Genomic DNA, 17701 nt, shown 5'->3' with positions numbered 1-17701 from the left:
TATTTACAATAGCCAAAAGGTGGAAACAACACAAATGTCCATTAATGATGAATGGATGAAGAAAATGTGGTGTATGCATACAACGGATTTTTTTTTTTTTTTGAGGAAGATTAGCCCTGAGCTAACTGTGGCCAATCCTCCTCTTTTTGCTGAGGAAGACCGGCCCTGAGCTAACATCCATGCCCATCTTCCTCCACTTTATCTGTGGGACACCTACCACAGCATGGTGTGCCAAGCAGTGCCATGTCCGCACCCGGGATCTGAACCAGCGACCCCCGGGCCGTGGAAGTGGAACATGCGCCGTTAACTGCTGCACCACCAGTCTGACCCCCATACAACGGAATATTATTCAGCCTTAAAAGGGAGTGAAATTTTGATATGGTCTATAACATGGATGATCCTTGGAAACAGTCTCAGTGAAATAAGCCAGACACAAAAGGACAAATATTGTTTGATTCCACTTACAGGAGAAACCTAGAATATGCAAATTCATAGAGACAGAAATAGAACAGAGGAGGGGGATGAACGGGTATAGGAAATGGAGAGTGGTGATGAGTGCACAACATTATGACAGTGCTTAGTTCCACTGAATTAATCACTTAAAAATGGTTAACATGGGGTCGGCCAGGTGGCACAGGAGTTAAGTTCCCATGTTCTGCTTCGGGGGGCCCAGGGTTGCCTGGCCTGGATCCCAGGGGGTGGACCTACATACCGCTTGTCAAGCCATGCTGTGGCAGGCATCCCACATATAAAGTAGAGGAAGATGGGCACGGATGTTAGCTCAGGGCTAGTCTTCCTCAGCAAAAAAAAAAAGAGTAGGATTGATGGCAGATGTTAGCTCAGGGCTAATCTTCCTCAAAAAAAAAAATAATAAAACATACTTAAAAAAAATAAGAGTTTCTTCATCAACTAGAGATCATAAAAAAAGGTTAAAATGGTAAATTTTATGTATATTTTACCACAATAAAAAAAAAGACTTAAAAAGGAAAAGAAAAAGCCAGACAGGAGAGTACATACTGTTTGATTCCATTTATACAAAGTACAATACCAGAGAAAATTAATCTATGGTGACAAGTCAGAATAGTGACTACTCTTTGGAAGTTAGTGGCCGGAAGAAGACAAGAAAGGGGGTTCTTTGGTCATTTTCTATTAATTTGAGAGCCGGTTCCACCGGTGTGTTCAGTTGGTGAAAACCACCGAGCTCCTGCTTGAGTTTGCCCCATCTTCATTATTTATACTTCAATCAACACCACCAAAAAACAACAAAAAACCCCAGCACGTCTTTAGGAAAAGTTTTAATTGCAAAAATCTAGATAAGTTCTTGGAAGCTGAACCTTTTTTTCCTTTTTTGGGCTCCTGCTTTTCTTGTGTCCTAAGCCCGGGCTGAATCCGTGTCTTAGTTGAACTGGTTTCTTGCCTTATTTACCAAGGTCCCACACTACCTGGGGCCGCATTCTCGGAGCACCGGATGGTGATTAAATAGTCACCTTGTCTGTCACTCGACTAACCCTGAGTCGAACTCTTGGAGGACAGGGATACCGGTCCTCACTGATTCCGCTAACGGGAGCGCAGTGTGCGTTGCAGAGCAGTAATAGATCCAATCAGCTCGGGAGGCTGGGAGCAAGGCCGGGACAGGAAGGATAGGACGAAGGAAGCGCCGCTAGGGTTCTGCCCGGCGGTGTCAGCCAGCACGGTCTTCCAGCGCGGAGCCACGCCCCTCTCCCAAGCACCTCCCCCGACCCCTCCTGGCCCCGCACCGCATCTCTCGGCTCCTTAGGCCACGCCTACCAGGCGTGGCCCTGCCCCCGGAGGGCCGCGATCCCGCCAACAATGACTCCGCCCCTCATTTCGCTGAGAAACCCGTCCCTTTTATTTAAAGAATACGTTTACGTCAGCCCGCCTTACGTAGCTTTGCGTCATCAGTGCCAGGCGCGGAGGCGGGACTTCCTGTCTCCGGTTCTAACAGCTTCCGGGAGAAGCCGGAAGAGAGTGGAACCTGGACAGAATCAGGGATAGCCAGCCCCTCCCCCGGCCCCTGCGGAAAGGTGAGTCCACGGGCCGTCCTGGCAAAGTCAAAACACTTAGTCTGGCCCTTTCAGGTGAGGACCTCCTTCCCTATCCAGGCACAGTACCAGTCCAAGCCCCCTTTAATTTCCCATGACTCCCCGCGTACTCAAGCCCCGCCCCCAGCCCCCCGGCTCCGCCCCGAAGTTTGAGGGGTGTGGATGGTTTGTGACCCCCTCATCCGATTCTACCCCTCACCGGCTGGGCGAACTGGGCCTGGGAACGGCGGCCGGGACCAGGCAGCCTTTCGACTCGGGTGAGCCCACGGACCCCTCTCCAGCGCCGCGGGAATAGGACCGCCCAGACGCGGAGCCTTCGCCTCAGAAAAGGCAGGGTCGGGGACCCTCCACACCGGGCGGGCAGGGTCGCTCGGAGGCAGAGGAGGGAGCAAAGGCCTCTGAGGTGGGAGCCCTGGCGTCCTGCCCGGCCCCTGCCCACGAAAGTTCCCTGTGTCTGTGCCAGTCGTCTTCGCCTCTGTTCGCCGCAGTTTTCTTTTCTGTAAACCAGGGAGAATGACAGTAAGCTTCTTACCATCAGGGGTTAGTCGTGCGGGTGATAAATAATTGCTCCCCTTTATTTATTGAACAATTGCAATGTGCCAGGCACTGTGCTAAGTATCTTGCTTCGATGATTTTCCATCATCTTCAGAACAACCTTATGAGGTAGGTACTATTTTTAACCCCATTTTACTGATGAGAATGCTGAGGCTCTGAGAAAGTTATTCGAGGCTTCAGAGCTAGTAAAAGGCAAGACCGGGATTATACTTGTTTTTTTGTGACTCCAGGGCCCATCTACTAAATAAGGATGTGGGAGCTATTCAGATGTTGGTATGTTCCACAAATATTCTTTGAGCAACTACTATGGCATTGTACTGGCTACTGTGGTACAGAGAGTAATCCATGTCATCCCTGCCTCCCCGGAGTCTGGTAGAGAGATGGACAGGTAGATAAGTATAATGAAGTTTTATAGGTGCTGTGAGAATAGTCTGCTAATGATAATCATCAGCCTGGATTTGCCCAGGGACAGCTGTGAAAGCAGCAGATTCTCCAAGGGAGAGAGTAGGTACTCCAAGGAGCCAGCCAAGATCCTTCCAGGCTTTCTAAGAAACTGCCAAGGGAGAACCTGCACAGCACAAGAAGAGAGATTGAGATATGGATTGTGAGCTATTTTGGAATCTTTTCTAAATCAGTTCCACTCAGGTAGTGGTTTTGAAGTTATGAGCCTGTGATGACCCAGGAGGGTGGTGTTCTGCTGTCTGTTGCTACTTTGCTCTCCAGGGCTTGCCGGAAGAGTTTCAGAGGAGGCAGACACAATGTCTGCTGCGAAGTGTCTGCTGATGGCCCCTACAGAGTTGTCCCGTCGGGGTGGTCTCACTCTGCTTTTGAGGCTAAATTGATTTTCTTTGGTTCTTGACATCTGGACCTAGATCTGTTGACCATGAATGAGACAGGGTTCAAATGAGACAATCTGGCAAGAGTGGCTGCACTGTGCCTCCAAAGGGGGCTCACATACAATATTCCAGGCTTTTTTGTCTCTCTGAGGCCACAGTAGAGGCTTCTTCAAGTGATAGGAATCCTAGAGAAACTCAGGCTCAAAGAAGCAAATTTTTTTCCCCACCTACCAAAAAGGCAACAAACAGCAGCAGCAGCAGCAGCAACAAAGCTTTAAGGTTTTCCTGATGATCCATGCTCATTGAGGGGTTGGAGGATGAGAGAGGAAGGGCGTGGAATCGGAAAGCCAGCATTTCACACTAGAGGCGAAGGGTAAATCCTTAGCTTTAGGTTGGGGGTCCAGAGTTAGGAAGGTTTTTTGCCCCCTTTACAGGACACTGAACTCCATTTTCTTTCATGGCTGGGTCAGTTAGAACCTAAACAAACTAGAAACCAGGTTGCAACCCCACATTCCCTGCTGATGCTATCCCCCTTTGTTCCTGCAGCGTGGACCCAGTCAGCAGCCAGGCCATGGAGCTCTCTGATGTCACCTTCATTGAGGGTGTGGGTAATGAGGTGACTGTGGTGGCAGGTGTGGTGGTGCTGATTCTAGCCTTGGTCCTAGCTTGGCTCTCTACCTACGTAGCAGACAGCGGTAGCAACCAGCTCCTGGGCACTATTGTGTCAGCTGGCGACACATCCGTCCTCCACCTGGGGCATGTGGACCATCTGGTGGCGGGCCAAGGCACCCCAGAACCAACGGAACTTGCCCATCCATCAGAGGGTAATGATGAGAAGGCTGAAGAGGCTGGCGAAGGTGGGGGAGATTCCACAGGGGAGCCTGGAGCTGGGGGTGGTGTTGAGCCCAGCCTTGAGCATCTGCTTGACATCCAAGGCCTGCCCAAAAGACAAGTGGGCCCAGAGAGCAGCAGTCCAGAGGCCCCCCTGAGATCTGAGGATAACACCTGCCTCCCGCCCAGCCCTGGCCTCATCAATGTGCGGCTCAAATTCCTCAATGACACCGAGGAGCTGGCTGTGGCTAGGCCGGAGGATACTGTGGGTGCCCTGAAGAGGTGAGTGCACAGGAAAGTGGGAGGCTACTCATACCCCATGCCCCTAGCTGTTGGTTGCCTCGGAGGAAGCTGGTATAGACATGGGAACAGTGTCAGATCCAGCCCCTACTAGGAGTGGGTGGGATACTTCCTTAGAAACCCACCCTTCAGTTTTCCCCCTTGCCCTGCTTTGTTGGTCCAGGCCTGTTTGGCTTCTCCTTTCTCACCCTCTGTCTCTTTCCTTCATCCAGTAAGTACTTCCCTGGACAGGAGAGCCAGATGAAACTGATCTACCAGGGCCGCCTGCTGCAGGACCCAGCGCGCACACTGCGTTCCCTGAACATCACTGACCACTGTGTGATTCACTGCCACCGCTCACCCCCAGGGTCAGCTGTTCCAGGCCCCTCAGCCTCCCTGGCTCCCTCCTCGGCCACTGAGCCACCTAGCCTTGGCGTCAGTGTGGGCAGCCTCATGGTGCCTGTGTTTGTGGTGCTGTTGGGTGTGGTCTGGTACTTCCGTATCAACTACCGCCAGTTCTTCACAGCACCTGCCACTGTCTCCCTGGTGGGAGTCACCGTCTTCTTCAGCTTCCTAGTATTTGGGATGTATGGACGATAAGGACGTAGGGAGAAAATGAAAGGCATGGTCTTCCTCCTTTATGGCCTCCCCCTTTCCTGGCCAGAGCTGGGCCCAAGGGCCTGGGAGGGAGGGGTGGAAAGGATAAGGTAGGTCCTCCTCCATAGGCTACTGGAGGCAGAACAGGGCCTTCCCTTCACGTTCACGAGGGTACAGATATCCCCTCTGTGCAAGCACAACTCAGGTAGAAATGAGAATGTCCTCTTCCTTCACTTTTAGGGTCCTGAAGTTCAGAGCCAAGCTGGTGGCCCAGCTCACTGGGGAGTCTGGGCTCTGAGGATTCCCTCCCAGCTGTGGCCTAGCTCTTCTCATTGTCCTGCATGTCTGTTCCTCAGTACCCAGGGCTGCCTGCCAGGGCAGCTCAGCATGGCCCCAGCATCCTTCTGTAGGGACCCTGGAGGATCTTTAAATTCCCTAGAGAAATATCCACCTTATGAAACTAAAATCACACAGGCAGGCAGGAAGATCGCGTCAGCTTTCCCTACGGCACCCAGCTGCCTCTGCCTTCTCCCTCCACCCCTGTAGCAGGAATAGGGTGTTCTCCATGTTCTGGACAGTTTCCAGTGTTCTCCCTTTTTTCAAAGCACTTTGCTTGTATTTTTTTTTTTTTTAAATGGTCCTTTATAGAGCTCAGTCAGGAAGGGGATTGGGGCACAAAGCCAAGACCCCAGCATTGGGAGAGGCCAGGCCACAGCTGCTGCTACCCTAGGCCTGAGGCTGTAAGCAAGAGACAGCTCTGGCCCTCAGCCAGTGTCCTACCCTACCCACTCCAAGGACAAGCTCTGGATATGGAGCACTGGGCCCCAGGCCCTTGCCTCTGGGGCTCTTGGATGGTCAGTGTCTGTGACTGAATAAAGTTCCATTTTGTGGCTGTGGAGCCTCTTTCTGTGACATTATAAGAATGGCTTTGCTCTGCCTCTAGTAACATGGTAATGAGGGTGGGTAGGCTGGGCTACCAACGGGAGATGCAATTTATTTACACCAGCAGCCATGGGGGCAGGGGAAATACACAGCGTTTACAAAGTTAGCTACCTGTACAGGATGGATTACATATGCAAAAATAAAAATCTCAAGACCACAGGACAGCGTGAGCCCCACCCCCCTCCCCCAATGACCCCAGCATGCGGTAATGCCAGGCAGGTGGCCCCTGGGCATGCGGGGGGGAGTGATGCATGGAAGGAAAAGCCACCGGCCATGGAAATTAGTACAGAACCCCCCCACACACTCAGACACATGATAGAATACAGGGTGGACGACACCTAGCCGGGGTGGGGAGGATGGGAATTGAAACCCACACAGCCTGCTGTTAGAGGGAAGGGAGTGGGGAGCTCCTAGCCCCTGTTCAACTACATGGTAGGGGGGCACACTCTCCCCAGAGGAAAGGGGTTTGCTCCCTCAGGGTCCCTGCTGGACCAAGCCCATCTCTTACCCAGCCTGGGCAGGGGGCTCTGCCCTGAGGGCGGGCCAAGGAACAATGGGGAAGTGGATGTGGACAAACCAGTTCCCAAACTACTTCCCACTTCTCCCTCCTGTGACCAGAAGGGGGAAAGGGAGAGGCCAGAGGGGAAAGGGTGTATTAGGGCCTGAGCTGCAGCTGCCTCTCAGAAGGGAGAGTGGCCCACGGCCTTCCTCCCTTCACCTTCAACCTACTCTCAAGACTTCATTTGGGAGCAGGCTGGAGGCTGGCTGAGATCCTCCTTTCCCTCTGGCTTCCCCTTAGAGGGAGAAGGCTGTGGAGGGTCAAGAACAGAGGAGCCCAGGCCCCAGGATTTATTCTAACTCCTGCCAAAATTTGTTTGGCTTTTTAAAAAATAATCACAATTCTTGGGTTAAAAACCAATTTGTAACCAGGCGTCAGCCACAATCAGAACCACCCCAGGGGGAGACTGGGGTCCCAGACAGGGTACTGCAGCCCTATCTCTGTTGTTCCCTTAACCCTCTAGGGTCCCTAACCCAAATCAGTCCGTCCAGTCCTGGGTACTAGCTACCCAAATGTGGGATGGCTCCTCCTGAGAGGAGGGCAGGGGACACGTCCAGCAAGTGCCAGAGAACATGGCTCAGGGTCAACTCCATCCCTGTGTCAGTCAGCTCTGCTCCCAGCCCAGACTGCAGTCCTCCAGCTCGGCTCCTGGGAGTGATGGTGCCCACGTGGGGGTGGGACCGTACATCTCTTCAGGATGTAGACCAGACAGGTGGGCACACTGGCATGACAGTCCCACAGAGAGGCAATGCCTAGGCATGACACCCTTTCCCCCTCCACTGACAACCCAGAGCACAGAGACTACCCTCTCTTCCCACCCCACTTCTAGCAAAAGGGGAGAGGTAAAAGATCAGGATTTTCCTCAGAGCCCCAAACCACAAGTACAGAATAAATAACTTAAAAGCGGCTAAGGAAGGGGAAACGGGAGGCTTCGGAGGCAGGAGCATTGAGAGAGGAACTGAAGCTGGTCAAGGTGAAAGAAGGGATGGCAAGCAGCAGCTGGGAACTTGGGCTGCCCCGGTAGGGCAGTGGGGCAGGGTAGGCAGGAGGAACATGGGGCCACCCCAGGAGGGTGAGGCTGGGCCCCTTCCTGGGGCAGGGAATGAGGTAAGAAAACATTTCAAATAAAGCAGCACCGTTCCCTCCCACCTTGGGCCCCACTCCTCACCAGCCCTGGGTCAGGGAGGAAAGGTAGGGGGGAGTCATTTTGATACACAGCTCCCTCTTCCTACCCTCCCCCTGCCCATTCCTTGAAGCTGTAGAGGCTGGAGGCCCTTTCCTGGCACCCAACAACAAAAGGACAGCTCCTGCTGCCAAGGAGGCCCATGGGGACTGAGGGAAAAGGGCTGCCCCTGTGAGGGGCAGGGAAGGCGGCGGCAGTTCTGGACGCCTACCTCAGCAGACAGCTTGCTGTGCCTGCCTACCCCTGGGATCGGGGGCATCTGATAGGATTCTGCACACAGACAGGACACGCCCAGCCCTGTCCCTCAGCTCCAAGCACCGGACCCGTTCACATTGCTGAGGGCAGCTGGGGGAGGCGCCCCCTCCAGGCTCAGCTTCCAACCCACAGCCTCCCGGGTAGCCACAATGCTCCTCGGCAGGGCTTAGTCCAGTTCCTGGGGTGGGGGGCAGGCAGTGCCCTGGCACAGTGCCCAGGTCAGGCCCCTGGCCTAGCTGGACATCCAGTAACTCACAGAATAAATAGGAAAACCGCCTCCCCACCAAATTTATGTCCAAGGCATAATATGTCCAGGTCTGAGTCCTGCATGCCGAGAGGTCGTGCTCCATCGCAGAGGACCCTGACACCCCCCAGGGGTGCATAATTGGATCCTCTGCCTGCCTGGCCCACCAAGCTTCCCAAGCCCAAACCCCCAGCAGCCGTCCATTTGCCAGGCTATGCCGCCTGGGTGGGGGTCGGGAGAGAGGGCTCTGCTCAGCCAAAGGCTATCCCTTGCACCCAAGTCAATTGATGTCATCGTAGATGCTGGGCGTCGGGGGTGCCGGTGGCTTTGGCTTCTTCTTCTTGTTGGAGCCCAGGCCGGAGGCAGTCCCTACCAGGCTCAGATGGGATTTCTTTTTCTTGGTTTTCCGTGACTCAGAGCTGTTGGTACCTTTCGAAGAGAAAGAGGCACAAGGGATGAGGGTAGGGTTGTGGCAGGAGAGCACAAAGTGCTTCCACTTCTTGACTTCAGGCGCAGAGCCCCTGGGGCCCAGCTGGATCACTTACCTAGACCCCATCCCTGATTCTCACTCGTCTTGGAGGAGCCTGAATCAGAGGGTGAGAGATCAGAGGAGCCGTCCCACTGAAGCCGGCTGATCAGGGCCTGGCTGTCAGTCATGTCAAAACTGTCATTATCCAGGGAACTCTCGACCTCTGGAAGGACACTGCAAAGGGGAGGGGCCAAAGAAGGGCTGTAGGGATACCAATCATCATCCTAACCTTCCACAACCCACCACCTTCCTTGGAGAGTCACTTACGCGGAGGGTCCGAGGAAGTAAATCCGCACGGTTCGCCGCTGCTCATCTGTGTGCTGGGGGCAGCGCAGGGACCTGGTGGGGAAATAATTATCAGGCCCTGACAAGGCAGGAAGGGTCTGAGGAACTCAGGTGAACCTCTCCCCTCAGCAGAGGTAGGAGGGATGGACAAAGGGAAGGGATGAATGGAGAGCCCCCAGATTGTGGCCGAAGGCCTGACCATCAGAGGAGGGGAGGGGAAGGGTGGGAGTCCCATTGATCAAGACTAGGGGTACTCCCGACCTATGCCCAGGGTGAGTGTGCAGGAGGGCCCCCTGGCCCCCTTTCTAGGTTCTGAGCTCACCTTGTGCACATCTTCTTGGTGTGTTCAGAAATCACCCCACATTGCTGGAAGAGGAATATAAGCTGAAAGGAGGGATGGAGGGGAACCTACTCTAGACGCTAGATATTCTCTTCTGTACAAATGCTAGATTGCACCAACAGAAATGGTCCCAAGGCATCCAGAGCAGAAGGTCCCGGACCACCACTGGCCAGGAAACCTAATTCCAAACAGAGAACTATATGGCCCTGACTGCTACGTCACCAGCCTCCTCCAGGGCCTTGACCACTGCCTGGGGCTCCAGCCCACTCCCAAGGGCCTCCCCTACCCTGTCCCTCACCGTGGTGAGCAGGCTACGCAGCTCCTCTGGCCCCAGGGTCTCATAGCTGATCCCAGTTGAATTGTTATACTGGGGGAGAAGCAGAGGAACAGGTTAGAGAAGGGGCAGCCAAAGAAGGGGTGGGGGGTTGGAGGTCGGGAGTGGAGAATCAGCCCCTCTCATCCCTTTCTAAGTGAGAAGGCCTTAGGTCTGCCCAGCACTGTTCCAATGATTCCTTCCATCCCACCTTCTATCATGTGGGTGAGGGGTCGGAACCCAGAAAGAACATAAATATGCAAGCCCTAAATACCCCATCTAGTGCTTCTGCCTGTCAGCATTGTGTTCCCCAGTTGTCCAAATCCCACTCAACTCTCACAAGGAAAATGAGAGGCAACCTAAGAGGGGCAGCCCCTACTCACCTTAAAAGGATCCGAATTGCTAAGTTCCCCTGAAGAAGAAAAAAGAAGGGGAAGGGTGTTTGATGCAGAGGTACAGACAGAGAACCCTGAAAATAACCAGAGAGGAAGTGGGGGTGACAGAAGGATCACAGGCCCTCCCTCGATACCCCTGTCCCCAAGCCCCCACCTCCACCCTCCAGCAACATGTCCCAGAAGACACAGCTAGAATCACTCCCATTGTTCCAGCCCCACTTACCATTTTTGTGTTTTAAAGACTTGGATCTTCGAGGGGAATTGGGGTTCTGGAATGGGAGATACCATAGCTTTGGGGAAAGGGTAACGATAAGGGGGAGCCGAGAACCCAGGGAAGGAAAAAAGATTTGACAAAGAAACATCCTCAAATTCCTACCCTTCCTCCCCAGTAAGAGGCTCGTTTACCCATATTCCCACCTCCCCCATCCCCCAAGGCCTCTGCTGCCCTCCTGCCCACCACAGACACCCTCATCCCAGAACCCAGAGAGGCACCCAATGACCTCAGACTTGAGTCAAGACACCCGAGGACTCCCTGCCCAAAGGGGAGGGTATCTGTCCTTCGCCCAATTTCCCTCATGCTTGCCCCGGCTCTCACCTTATCTGATTTTCTCTTCTTGGCTGTGTAAGACAAAAGGATAAAGGGCAGGGTCACTTTAAGTTCCCAACCTAAGGGCACCTAAAGAAAAGTACAAAGCTCCATTCTGGCCCCACAGCCCATTCAAGATAACTTGTGACCATAACATACCAATTCCTGCTTGCCCCCCTCACCCCAATGCCCCCCAAGTTTCCCCAGACCCGCAAACACCTTTCTTCTCTGAGCCATAGGACCAGTCATTGTCATTGATGTCATCGTTATCCTCTTGGTCACTCTCAGACTTGTTCATGTTGTTGCTATTGGCAATCCTGCCAAGAGTAGGGAAGAGAAAGGATCAAGGCTGCCACCTCTCTCTGCCCCCAACTTCAGAGGTATAATGGAGCATCTGGGGCCAGGCACAACCCACCCTCTGGTCCCTACAAATGTCCCTGGGGGCCTACACAGGTACAGCCTGCAAAAGCCGAGCAGCTGTGGTTGTAGCAGGGGAAGAAGCCCTCACCGGCGGTTGGCGATCCGGCTGCTGTTCCGACCCATTCCCAGGCACTTCTCCAGATGGGGAGCAAAGCGGGAGGCGGCAATGCTGCGGCTGCAATTGGGGCAAACACACTCCTTGCTCTTCCACTGGTTGAAAACCTGTCCAAAGATGTCCAACCCCGGCTGGTCCACGATCTCTGGGGACAGGAGAGGCGTGGCGATCAGGGCGGGCAGGGGACCCTCACCTCTTGTTCCCACCCATGGTCCCATGGCCTCTTCCCACCCCTTGCCTAAGCTCACAGGAGCTCCAGGCTCTACATCTGGGGCGGTTGCTAGAGAAGGAACCTCCCAGCACTCCCGGGACAGGGCTAGACGGCTCTCCTTCAACTCTGAAGCTCACCAAAATCCTTCATGCTATCAGGGTCCGTGTCGTCCAGGAAGAAGTAGCCACACTTGACAGCCCGGTGTACCTCAAAGCAGAATCCCAAACAAGAATCCTCGACCAGGTCCGCGTATATCTCCTGAGCGATGGCCTGGGCCCAGGGGAGAACATCCACCGTCATGACAGTCACAGACCCCTGAACTGAGAACAACTCTACCAACCAAATCTCCTGCCAATTCACCCTGGCCAAAAATAATGCTTTCTTTGCCATTTTCCCCATGTTGACTTCGTGTTCTTTCTTCTTCCAGATCCTTGGGCCTTTTCAGCTGGCTATTCCCTTTAAGGAACAAGGCTGACTATCCCAATTCCTCTTTGGTGTGGATGCCAGATATAGCGACCGTAGAGACATCGAGAGAAAGAGCTAGAGGCACACGTGGGGGAGCCCTCACCTCTAGTTTGCTGGTATCCAGGCCAGACAAAGACATTTCCTCCATTTTCATTTGTAAACTCTTGTGGAGACGGCGCTCTGACTGCTCATAGCACAGCGGGCGGCAACACGGCTGCACACACGGGAGTGGGGGTGTTGGTGTGAGTCCAAGACACCTCTGAAGACTGCCACCTCCCCTCCGCACCTTGCTGCCCAGAGCTTAATCGTGGCATCAGCATGTACCCCTCCCTAAGGCCTAGGCTCACTAAGTCTACATGGTCCTTCAGGGCCTGAAACCCAAAGGCAGCCTTGTCCTTCCCAGGCCTGAACTCAGGCCCTGGACTCTCCTGCCAATCAGAGTCTGGGTCTATAGGAGGCAGCAGCTCACCCCAGGTCCCCAAAACTCAAACCCCTATTCGATACCCATGGTGCAATGCAGCAGGGGGAGGAGAAGGAACTCTAAGGCCTCAGAGCAAACCCACAGGGTGTGGCAAAGAACTGCACAGACTCCCAAATACAGGCCCCCCTTCCCCAGGCTCTCCTCGGAGTCACCTCTGCTTTCTGCCAGGATGTCCACTTGGGGGGGTACTGCTACCAGAAGTAGGAATGGCCCTAGGACCCGACAACCTTCACCCCACTCTGTCTTCCCTTGAAATAAGCCTGCCACTCCAGGAGGGGAGGAGAGCCCACAGAAACCTAGAGCTCAAGGGGCATTTCTAGCCACCACGAGCAAGACGGGGTAGAGCTCGGTGGGATGGCATGCCATGCCAGGAGCGGGCACTCCCCTTACCTGTTCTTCTCTTAGATAACCACCCTCCCTCCCTCAGGATCAGCCCGGAAGTCTCTCCAAGAGCCCCAAAGTCCAGGAATCCTCACCAAAGGATTCAGAAACTGCCCACAGTCCGGGGCCCCTCTGAACGGGGGGTACGAGTTTAAGGAGGTGCCGGCCTCGAGTGGGGTGGGGACTGACAAATGAGCCAGGGGCACTGGGGAGGGTAGGAGGCCGGGCCTCGGCTCTTCCCCCGTCCCTGCGGCACTGCTGCTGCATCATACCGACTGGGGGGAGGAGAGCCGAGCCGCCGGAGGCCGGCGCCGGCCCGGGACAGACCGACCCCTAGAGAGTGGGCAGAGTGGGACGCGTCCCGGCCCCTCTCCTTCCACGCCCGCCGACAGCCCCGGCCGGCCGGGGAGAGGAGTCCGGGAGGGTGTCTCTATTGTCCCGGGGGCTGGGGCCTGGCTCCCTAACAAAGGCCCCGCGCCCCCTCCCCGGCCGGCCCTGCCCCGCCCAGGGGGGACCCAGACAGGGGGAGAGCAGGGGGCCCCGGCCGGGCCGGGAAGCCGGGGGAAGCCGGGCGTTTCCGCGTCGGCCCTGGGGGAGGGGAAGGGGCGCTGACCCAGACCTGGGGGGAGGGGGCCCAAGCCCCGCCTCGGGCCCCGCCCCCCGCCCCCCGCAGGCCCCTCCCCCGTCCCCGTCTCCGTCCCGTACTCACCCCGCCCGGGGGGCCGCGCCGGGGCCCGGCGGCCTCTCAGGGCCGCGTCCTCCGGCGGCGGCGGCGGCGGCGGCTGCTCCGGAGCCCCATGTCCGTCGGTCCGTCCTCGCCTCTCCCCGGGGCCCAGGACCCGGGGCCGGGGGGTCGGGCCGCCCCCCCGCCTCGCCGCCTCACCGGGCGGCCATGGCCCCTTCCCCTCCCTTCTCGTCCCGTCGCCGCCTCCTCCTCCTCACCTCACCCCGCCCGCGCGCAGTCCGCGCGCCGTCCGCGCGCCCCTCCCCCCGCCCCCCACTCCAGCCCGCCTCTCCCGGGCGGGGGGTGCGGCGCGAGCCCGGAGCGCGCGCGCGTGCCGCGACCGGAGGATGGATGGATGGAGCGAGCGAGAACGCGAGCGTGCGCGCGCGCGCCCCTCTCCCCCTCCCTCCGCGCGGGCGCGAGGCCAAGCGCGAGCGCGCTCCAACCTCCTCCTCTTCCTCCTCCCGCCCCTCCTCAACACCCCGCCCCCGCCCTCCCTTCCTCTTCCTTCTTTCGCTTTCGCGCGCCCAGCGACTGCTCGCGCCTGCTAGAAGGGCCCGAGCGCGTGCATCTGCCCCGCGGCCGCAGCTCGGCAGCATTTGCTCCAGGGGGCGGGGACCGGGTGGGGAGGAGGGGCGCCACGCCGCCGTCCAAAGTACCGGCGGACGGGGACGGGGGCGGGGAGATGGGCGGGGCCTTCGGGAGGCACCTCGGCCAATCGCCGGCCCTCCTCCGTCCGTCCGGCCCAATAGGGTGGCGGTGGGTGGAGCGGCGTTCAAGGTGAGGTGCGCGGTGCGCTGGGGGCGGAGACGTTGTGCCGTCCCGGCCGGCTCCGGGGCGGGGGCTGCGGGTGGCGTCGAAAGAGAGCGCCGGCTCCCAGCGGAGCCCGGGACGCCTTCCGGCCCAGGCTCCCCCGCCCTTCCCTCGGGGCTCCCGGCTCTTCCCCCCCAGCGCCCCTACCCCGGCGTTCACCCCGAAGCGTGCAGGCACTTCTGTGAAGAGGCCAGAGTTGAAGTGCGGCGCGGTTAGCACCTAAGGGCAGAACACCCGGGGAGCCGAAGGGGCTTGTCCGAGCCTCCGTTCCCACTGTTTCTGGGCGGGTCTCAGCCCACTCCGGGGCCTTCGAACCAACAAACTCCCGAGATGAGGGTCCTCCGCTAAGGGCGGAGGCCGAGCTGTGCCCTTCCGAGCGCAGCGCCCTCCCCGGTCTCATCCTAATTTAGATCCCACACCTGCTCGCCTTTCCTGCTTCCGGAACCCACGCTGGACCCCCCACCTCTCAGACAGCTTGCCTGGCATTGGCCAGACCCTTCCCCCGACCCAGTGCTACTCCCCTGGGTGTGCTCATATCCGTGCACTCTCACAGTCCCCCTTTACCTCCTCAGGAAAGGGCCTTTCCCAGCTGCGGTAGATAGCTAGACTGGCGCTCCCATCTCGGTTACTCTCTGTGTCTGGAGTTCTGGAACGGGTGTATAACAGCCCTTTCCCCTCAGAAGATAAGATTAAACGAGGGAAGTCTTAAATCATATACTTTGGGACCATCATTGGCTTTCGTCTTCGGCAAACATTTATTAAGGAGATAGTCCTAAGTGGTAAAGACCAGGAGTCAGATCTGAATTTAAATCTGTGGACTTGACAAATGAACTTGGGCGAATGAGCTCTCTGCTGCCTCAGTTTCCTCTGTTGTCACCGGGTATAATAGTGCCTGTCTCATTAGGTGGTTGTGAGGATTGGCAAGTCAGTGCATGTGAAACTCGCAGCTCAGTGTAAGTGCTGGGTAAATCTTGGCTGTTATTCCTACTGCTTTGTAAGAATTCTTACAGTGCGTCTCTGCTGGGATGCAGAAATGAAATAAGACAGTTGTGCTTTCTTGGGAAATTCACAATTTGCGGGGAGTGGGACCTGTAGGAAAATAACTGCCAAACAGTATGATGAAAACTAGAGAGACATACATAGAGGACAGAGGTGGCTAAGAGGAGGGATAAAATGATGTAAGAGAGTTGGTCAGGAAAGGCTTCTTGTAGTGGGAGATGAACCAGGTCAAGGTAGACCAAGAAGGCACTAGACATCCCAAACAGCAAGCTTCGGAAGTATGGCTCAGTCTGGGGACTGGCTGGAACATGGGAATGGGTGGGGAGGCAGCAGGAGGGGAGCGGGTCAGACCATACAGGACCAAGGATGTGCTGAGGAATGTGTCGGCTTTAACCTTATAGGCCATGAGGAGTCCTCATAGGGAATCCTCTGACCAGACTTACATTTTAAGTAGATCACTCTGGAGCATGGAGTCTGGATAATACCTTAGAAGCAGTGGATTGTTATTATCGATGCAGGTGTATGGGGTAAAGGGGAGAGAGGCTCTGAAAATACCTTTAACCAAGGCAGGGAACTCTGAGGAGGAGATGTGAGGATACAGGAGAATGATGAGTTCGGTTCCGACCATGTTGGAGTTACCGTGGGATCACCTGGTAGAGACTCTCAGAAGGCGACTGAACCTGCACAAGAGCAAGGCCAGGCCTTCAGGAACCGCCACAGTGTGAATCAGGAATTCTCCACTTTAATGATGCTGATTCATTTTTCAGTCTCTAAATATGCCCGGTACATTCTGCCCTAAGGAATTTACACACGCCCAGGAAGCCTTGCTGTCTCCTCCCTGTTTACATACACCCTTCCTCACTTTCCCCACCGTGGCCCTCCTCACACCAAACTCCTTTACAACTGGATCAAACTATTCATTCAGCACTTGGCCTGGGCTGCTCTGTGGTGGTGACCTCTTTGGGCACATGCCCATTCTCCACAGTTAGCACTAGTCAATAAACTCTAAGGACTGCATTGGTCCAGGCTCAGGGTGAGGCCCTGGGGTTGCAGCAACGAGCTAGAGACACACAGAGCTTGCCCTAGTAGAGCTCACAGCCCAGCAAAGCCTGATGTGGAAGAAATAAGCCTTGAGTTTGAAGGCATCCAGGCTGCCTAACAAATGGCATGGAGACCTTTTTGGCAAGGGTCAAGAAGTCTCCCCGCCCCCCACCCCGAGGATGTGGCCATTTAAGTGGAGCCCTGAATTAACTAGGCAGAGAGGTGAAGAGGAACGTTCTAGGCAGAGAAAATGGTTATGTACAGTGTACAGGCCTGGGGAGAGGGTGTAGTGTGCTTGAGACATGGATGGCTGGTGTAGCTAGAGTTGGGGCAGAGAGGCCAGCAGGGGCAACAGATCCCCCAGGGCCTTGTGGACCCTACTTATTCACTCATTCAACAAATGTTTGAGTGTCAAATATATACCAGGCAATTTTAGATGCTGGGATGACTAATGAACAAGCCGGTAAAGTGTCTTCTACTTGGGGAGATAGACAATATACAAATACATAAACAAGGAGATGTAGGAGGAGGCCTCTCTAGAGAGGGTGGTCCGGGAAAGCCTGTCTATGAGGTGACATTTGAGCTGAGGCCCAAAGGATGAGAAAACCAGTTATGTGTAGAGTTGGGGAGAATAGCATTTTGGGCAGAGAGGACATGTGCAAAGGTCCTGTGGTAGGCATGTTTGAGGAACAAAAGAGCAATCACTTGGCTGGATTGCTGTGAGTGATTAGGAAGAGTGGGAGAAGGGAAGCACAGACCGGGCCTTGTAGGGTCATGGTAAGACATGGTACATCGCAAGTACAGAAGTAATCAGATTTGTTTTTAAGACAACTTTGGTTGCTGTGTGCAGAATGGACTGTAGGGGGCAAGAGAGCAAGCAGGAAGACCAGTTTTAGGAAGTCTTTGCAGGTAAGCAATGGTGGTGGCCTTGAATAGGCCAGCAGCGGAGGACAGACAGATTTGAGATACAGGAAGTGGAATGGACAGGTCTAGGCAATCAAATAAATGTGGAGGTGAAAGAGGGAGAGGAGTCAAGGCTGACACCCTGGTGTCTAGATTAAATGAGCAGATAGTTGGTGATCGTTTTGGGTCTTGAGGTCTGAGGCGCCTGCGGGATATCCCAGAGGATACACAGGCAGCTGCACAAGTCTGCAGCTTTTGGAATGTTGCTTAGGGGTGATAATTGGAGGTTCACGGAGCAACAGGAACACCTAGGATAGAATGAGGAGGAGCAGCTGATGCCAGCAGAGTAGACCAAG

General features: G+C 55.5%; 2 protein-coding genes across 12 annotated transcripts; one reads left to right on the top strand and one right to left on the bottom strand.

Annotated features, from left to right (window-relative positions):
- The first annotated feature begins 1905 nt into the window (after positions 1-1905).
- TMUB2 (transmembrane and ubiquitin like domain containing 2) lies at positions 1906-6053 on the top strand. Of its 4 annotated transcripts, none has more exons than XM_005597340.4 (3): positions 1906-2045; positions 4001-4567; positions 4798-6053. In XM_005597340.4, exons 2-3 carry the CDS (start codon positions 4026-4028, stop codon positions 5162-5164), a joined length of 909 nt encoding a protein of 302 aa, XP_005597397.1. In that variant the 5' UTR covers positions 1906-2045; positions 4001-4025; the 3' UTR covers positions 5165-6053. The 4 variants fall into 4 exon arrangements, with proteins under 4 accessions (XP_005597397.1, XP_001495626.1, XP_023508205.1 ...); XM_001495576.5 differs by having other exon boundaries at positions 1962-2726; XM_023652437.2 differs by having other exon boundaries at positions 1982-2393.
- Positions 6054-6135: 82 nt separating this feature from the next.
- On the bottom strand, positions 6136-13716 carry ATXN7L3 (ataxin 7 like 3). 8 transcript variants are annotated; one of them, XM_023652431.2, is made up of 13 exons: positions 13575-13716; positions 12107-12217; positions 11676-11808; positions 11301-11472; positions 11012-11109; positions 10802-10824; positions 10430-10496; positions 10195-10280; positions 9797-9865; positions 9481-9524; positions 9141-9212; positions 8890-9047; positions 6136-8773 (listed from the first exon to the last, which is right to left on the bottom strand). In XM_023652431.2, exons 2-13 carry the CDS (start codon positions 12155-12157, stop codon positions 8625-8627), a joined length of 1122 nt encoding a protein of 373 aa, XP_023508199.1. In that variant the 5' UTR covers positions 12158-12217; positions 13575-13716; the 3' UTR covers positions 6136-8624. The 8 variants fall into 8 exon arrangements, with proteins under 8 accessions (XP_023508199.1, XP_023508202.1, XP_023508201.1 ...); XM_023652434.2 differs by having other exon boundaries at positions 10195-10223; XM_023652433.2 differs by having other exon boundaries at positions 10430-10475.
- Between the last annotated feature and the right edge of the window lie 3985 nt (positions 13717-17701).

This window comes from Equus caballus, chromosome 11 (assembly GCF_041296265.1).
Source record: "Equus caballus isolate H_3958 breed thoroughbred chromosome 11, TB-T2T, whole genome shotgun sequence".
Classification (NCBI taxonomy): Eukaryota; Metazoa; Chordata; class Mammalia; order Perissodactyla; family Equidae; genus Equus; species Equus caballus.
The sequence above is the reverse complement of the archived record's forward strand: the minus strand, read 5'-3'. Positions and strand labels throughout refer to the sequence as shown.

Excerpts from the sequence above, each read along its gene's own strand:
- ATXN7L3 (XM_023652431.2), bottom strand. The coding sequence starts at position 12,157 with ATGAAAATGGAGGAAATGTCTTTGTCTGGCCTGGATACCAGCAAACTA. Across the intron at positions 9,525-9,796 it reads TGCGTAGCCTGCTCACCACG|CAATGTGGGGTGATTTCTGA; the intron begins GTGAGGGACAGG and ends TTCCTCTTCCAG. Across the intron at positions 8,774-8,889 it reads GAATCAGGGATGGGGTCTAG|GTACCAACAGCTCTGAGTCA; the intron begins GTAAGTGATCCA and ends TCTCTTCGAAAG.
- TMUB2 (XM_005597338.4), top strand. The coding sequence starts at position 2,226 with ATGGTTTGTGACCCCCTCATCCGATTCTACCCCTCACCGGCTGGGCGA. Across the intron at positions 2,321-4,000 it reads CAGGCAGCCTTTCGACTCGG|CGTGGACCCAGTCAGCAGCC; the intron begins GTGAGCCCACGG and ends TTGTTCCTGCAG. Across the intron at positions 4,568-4,797 it reads ACTGTGGGTGCCCTGAAGAG|TAAGTACTTCCCTGGACAGG; the intron begins GTGAGTGCACAG and ends TCCTTCATCCAG.